The sequence below is a fragment of the Staurois parvus genome, unplaced genomic scaffold (genome assembly GCF_062004578.1).
Source record: "Staurois parvus isolate SC_StPar_1 unplaced genomic scaffold, SC_StPar_1.0 ptg000605l, whole genome shotgun sequence".
Taxonomy (NCBI): domain Eukaryota; kingdom Metazoa; phylum Chordata; class Amphibia; order Anura; family Ranidae; genus Staurois; species Staurois parvus.
Window position 1 is genome coordinate 822,420 of NW_028318401.1, and position 5,415 is coordinate 827,834.

Below are 5,415 nucleotides of genomic sequence, written 5' to 3' on the forward strand. Positions count from 1 at the left end.
TTAGCTGAGTGAGGGAGAATGTTGGGGTACATGTTGGTAGCAATGTGCAAAGGTGCAATAGCTATGAAATACAAACCACTTCTAATGTTGGGGGTCCTACTTGTGTGGATGTTGCTGCGTTACGTAAAACTATTTGTTTAGTTCTTACATTTTAGCATGGGGTGCCTCAAGATTGTGTGGAATTGTAAAGGGCACGTTGACTAGGAAAAGGTTGAGAAACACTCATCTATGGTGTATGCATAGCAAGACCAGTATAGGTCCATGATGAGGGACCCCTTGTATTTTCCTGTCACTATATAATGCTAGAATGCAGTTTTTCATTGTCCAGTTATACCTGACTCTGGAATATTTCCTATTGTGAATTGATGTTGGTCACCTTTGGAAATAGCCACCAAATCTTCTGTTTATGTACCTGTTACACTGTTCAACAGGTAAAAAGTTTTGGGCATAAAATTAGCTAATCTTACATAATTTTGGGGTGCTGAAAACGAAAATGACCCTAAAAAATGTTGATTGGCTCTAGTTTCCATGATATATTCACCCATCTAATGACGTAAGCCATTCAAAATTATGATGCAACTTTAGCTGCATATTGCGCAATTGATACTGGTGACCAATAGAAAATTGCATGTACACTGAGATGATGCAATATTAGCCTTTAATTGCATCACTTCACTGCATAAAAGCTGCAGTATCTGTAGCTGATTGTAGTTGGACAGCGTCTTTACATTTCGTTTTATGCTTATATAGGCTACTCAGTAATGCCTCGAACTTGTGTGAATAAAGCAGATAATTTCTGCTATATCTGCGGTGAAATAACTTTTATCTCACAAAAAAGGAGGATAACAGGAATGATTAAGAAAGTCTACAACTTGTAATAGCTTTTACGGTGCATCAACTATGATGAACATCAATGGTCGATTTGTGGTGACCTGAAGGTGATTTCTATCCTACTTGGACTTCAAGGTGGATATACTAAGTACTGCTGCTTCCTCTGTGAGTGGGACAGTCGTGCGAGAGAAATGCACTATGCCAAAAGAGACTGGCCAATACGCCAGTCATTGCAGCCTGGAGAAAAAAATGTTAACTATCCAGCACTTGTAGACAGCAATAAGATCTTATTACCTCCATTACACATCAAGGTGGGATTAATGAAAAACTTTGTTAAGGCAATGGACAAGAATAAAGCAGGTCTCAAGTACCTGATTAGCAAATTTCCAGCACTTAGTGCTGCAAAAATAAATGAAGGAGTCTTTGTTGGGCCACAGATTCGTATACTTATTCATGATGATGAGTTTCTTTCTCTGTTGCGTGGAAAGGAAAAGGCTGCCTGGACAGCATTTGTATCAGTGACATCAAATTTTCTTGGAAACAATAAAACACCAGACTACAAGAAAGTGGTAGAAAAACTCATCCAGACTTACAGAAATCTGGGTTGCAACATGTCTCTAAAAATTCATTTTCTACATTCGCATCTGGATTTTTTCCCACCAAACTGTGGAGCAGTGAGTGATGAACACAGAGAGTGCTTCCATCAAGACATTGCAGCTATGGAAAGATGATATCAAGGTAAATGGAGCCCATCAATGCTTGCTGACTATTGCTGGACAGTTGTAAGAGATAGCCCTTTCCTCGAATACAAGAGAAAAGCCAAGAGAAGCAAAACCGACAAAACTAGTGAGAATCCTAAGTATTAAAATGATTCAAGTTGGCTTATGGCTATAATTTGTCTTGGTAATCCTATGCAATATATTATGCCATTTAGGCTTTGTTATGTAGTCAATATCACTTGCTTTATATTTGTGGAAAGACAGCTATCTATATAATTATTGTGCATTATGTAGTCATTACGCCTATAGTAGAAAACTTTCCGTTTACAGAAAAACTAGAGCCAATTGACAAATTTCATTGTTATATTTGAACTCAGAATGTGAAATTCATAAAGAAATGGATCCTTTTGTTTCCAAAACTGGCAAAAAATAAAAATTTGTTGAACAGTGTTATTAATCTTTAATAAAAATATCATGGGACAAAAAAAATTACAAAACCTAATAAAGGTTTTCATTCTTCCCCCACTTGTGCCCTCTTAAAGTGGTTTTGCTGACCACACACATGAAGTGAGGGAAGATCGGACGTCAGAAATGGCAATAAAAAGTTAAAAGATGTTCTAACCCTTTTCGGTTTTTGTCCAAATTCTTTGGTTGGATTTGTGCTTGAAGTCTCAGGAAGTCACATATCTTTAGTAAATAATTTTACTGTATTACAGCAAAGTAAAACCAGGGACTTCCTAGGATGGCACCTAAGGACAGAAAGTCAACACCCAGCTATAAAAGATATTTTCATAAATGTTAGTCATATCATGCAAAAGTTTAAAAGATTCACACATGATGTTCAATACAAAAACATTTGTATGCTGTGACTAATACATTGATATCCCTGGCTGCCATACTTGGAAGTCCCCGGTTGTTACCTTGTTGTAGACATTTGTTGGTTTGGAATGATGGCACTCTCGGTCCTTTGCCCAGTGCCATTCTACATCACTCCTTTCTCTCTTTGGAATCTATAAAATAATTGGACTTCTTACATATAACTTGTATGTATCAGAGTAAGGGTTCGTGTCCATAGAATCAGTTTGATGTCCATTTGAGACCCTTCTAAAATAATTTATAATACTCTATATAGACAGGTGAATTTCATCGGCTTCAAGTGGGTTTTGCATTACCATAGACTTATATAGGAAAACAATATCCACTTGCTGTGAATAAAAGCTCATCAAGATAAGCCCAACATGTATTTAATAAGAATTGTAAGCATATATCAGCTTTAAAATGTAAAATAACTGTCTTTAGTTACAATACTACCCCTCCCCCCACCTCTAATGAAGGTGACAATTAATAACAGTAACTGGGTGATATCCAGAGAGATGATTAATGCCGCTTACTAATGATTAGTGCCAAATGAAACTAATTTGTATGTTTTGATGTTGTGATTCCAGAATGGCTTCTAGCATCGTAGAAGTAACCAAGAACACTGCAAGGAAACTTCTTGAGCTCATCGCCGAAACCTCAGAAAACCTGACGATGATGGACGTCACAGACCACTTCCACCCCATCAAAGAGCTCGGGACAGGATCGTATGGAAAGGTCCTCTTGGCCAAACATCGGGGTTCAGGTAAATTTGTAGCCTAATTCATGTAAAGAGAATGATTTACAGAATCAGTTGTGCTTCTGAATGAGTGGAAATAAACTAAGGGAAAGAGTAACTAGCAGGTAAAGGTTCTTCGGTTGCATGGTGCAACAAGGGGGATCATACTGTAGATATTGCATCACCAGAGGAGGGGAGACTATAATGAGCAAGTCTGCCATAATATACAAGTCTGATATTTACATATTCTAGTTAATGCTCTGGGTTCCCTCTGCAGATTTAGTTCTATTTACAGCTCAGATGTCTAAAGGATCTTTACTTCTAAACTGAGATATGAGTGTGACATCCAAGATCTAAGAATCAACAGAATGCTTCGGCTGCAGAACATTTCCAAACCTTTGAGCAGCATTTTTTAAGTTTCTAAGTTTTCCAAGCCCCCCTTGCTTCCAGTGTTTGAGTGATGATTATGGATCTTAATAAGTCAGAGCTTTTAGATTTACAGAAACTTTTAACTAACTTTAGCAAGCTTCATCATTTCTCTAATGTTGGGTTTATGATACTCATTGTCTTTTTATGTCTTTCTTTTTAACAGATGAGTTGGTGGCTATGAAACTGATGAGTAAAGAGACAACTCCAATGGACAACTTCCTAGTGGAATACGGAATGTCTCTTAGTCTCAGCGGCCATCCAAATATCATTGCAACCCATGAAATCGCTTTCCAAACCAGCAACGACTATGTCTTTGTCCAGAAGGTGGCACCAGCTGGAAACCTTCATTCAATAGTAAAGCTAAATGTAAGTTTGTATCAAAAATGTATTGATCTTTATAAAGTCACGATTTCTAGTTTTAGTTGCTTTTGAAGCATTCTGAGTTTTAAAGATTCCTTTCCCAGGGCAGTGAGTTGGTAGGATGTATAGTTGGCATACGCTTGTTGTTTTAGGTATGTGTATCACTCAAGTTATGAAGCAAGGTTTAAAATGGAGTAAGATGGGTTAAGATGGATCTTGCACCATTAATGGCCCCATTTTGTATGCTGACAGGTTTACTTTAATCATACTCCTTGTGTATTCTGCTAATGTATGTTTGTTTCCCTGTACACGAGGTAAGGTGGGTTCAATATGTTGGGTAACATTGTGTTATATTTGTGTCTAGTGACTAATTTTCTCTTTTTTTTCTACAGGTTGGTTTAAATGAAGATCTTGTAAAGTGTTTTGTTCCACAGGTAGCGAGTGCCTTAGACTTTATGCACAGCAGAGGAATGGTCCATCGGGACATTAAACTGGACAATATTTTGCTCATGGACATTGAATGTAAGGAAGTCAAATTAGCAGATTTTGGACTGACGAGGCTCCGGGGCACTCAAGCACCATGTATGGCCTGGTCCATCCCATATACTGCTCCAGAATTGTGCAGCTTAAAAGAAGGGGATCAATTGCTGCTGCACCCGAGCATTGACGTGTGGGCGTTTGCAGTCCTGTTGTACACAGCTATGACCGGCTCATATCCTTGGGAAGAAGCAGGGGGTCATGACCCCATGTATCGGGAGTTTGCTTGGTGGCAAATGAAGAAAGACCTAACCTTGGCACCAGGAAAGTGGCAACAATTCTCCATTGAAGCCAGGCAGATGTTCTGGGACTTGTTGGCACTCAATGCCTCTGAGAGGTGTTCTGTTATGGACATTTTAAAATATGTCCACCTGCCATGGACAGCAAAAATGCCTCCAGAGAATCTAACCAGGAAAACGGTCATACATGTGATATAACAGAGTGCATGATGTCCATTGTGGAGCCTCATCAAGTGTTGCCTCATACAAGACTCATGTCCTAGGGGAAGGTAAGTCTAAATCTTAGGACTGCTGGATTTTTCTGTAGCTGGTCACATGTTTGCTTATCTACTGTAATTGCTGATTTCAGAAATACTAACTCATAGCATAGGAAAACCGTATATAATGAGCCACAGAAGCACAGATCTAATTGGACCACATGTCCACTTCTTTCCACCACAGTTCTCAAAAGCAATTTTACTATTCAAACATATACCATTCTAAAGCTATAACACCGATGTATGCTTACATGGTACCTACACTAATTACACATTCATTCTATTTGGCTTTAGTCTCCCAATGCTTCCCCGCCTAAGAAAATATTATATGGTCAAATTACGGGACCCTCTGCTCCAGGGCCACAGAGCAGCTAATGGCATGGTTATACTACATAGAAATTACATTGCACTTCTTCTCACCATTGATTTTATTGTTCTCCTTAAATGGC

The 5,415-nt window shown here is 38.5% G+C and overlaps 1 protein-coding gene across 1 annotated transcript; it reads left to right on the forward strand.

Moving 5' to 3' along the window:
- Positions 1 to 2,996: 2,996 nt before the first annotated feature.
- On the forward strand, positions 2,997 to 4,907 carry LOC149449745 (serine/threonine-protein kinase SBK1-like). The gene is made up of 3 exons (XM_089692822.1): positions 2,997 to 3,171; positions 3,737 to 3,939; positions 4,326 to 4,907. Exons 1-3 carry the CDS (start codon positions 2,997 to 2,999, stop codon positions 4,905 to 4,907), a joined length of 960 nt encoding a protein of 319 aa, XP_089548948.1.
- Positions 4,908 to 5,415: the final 508 nt, after the last annotated feature.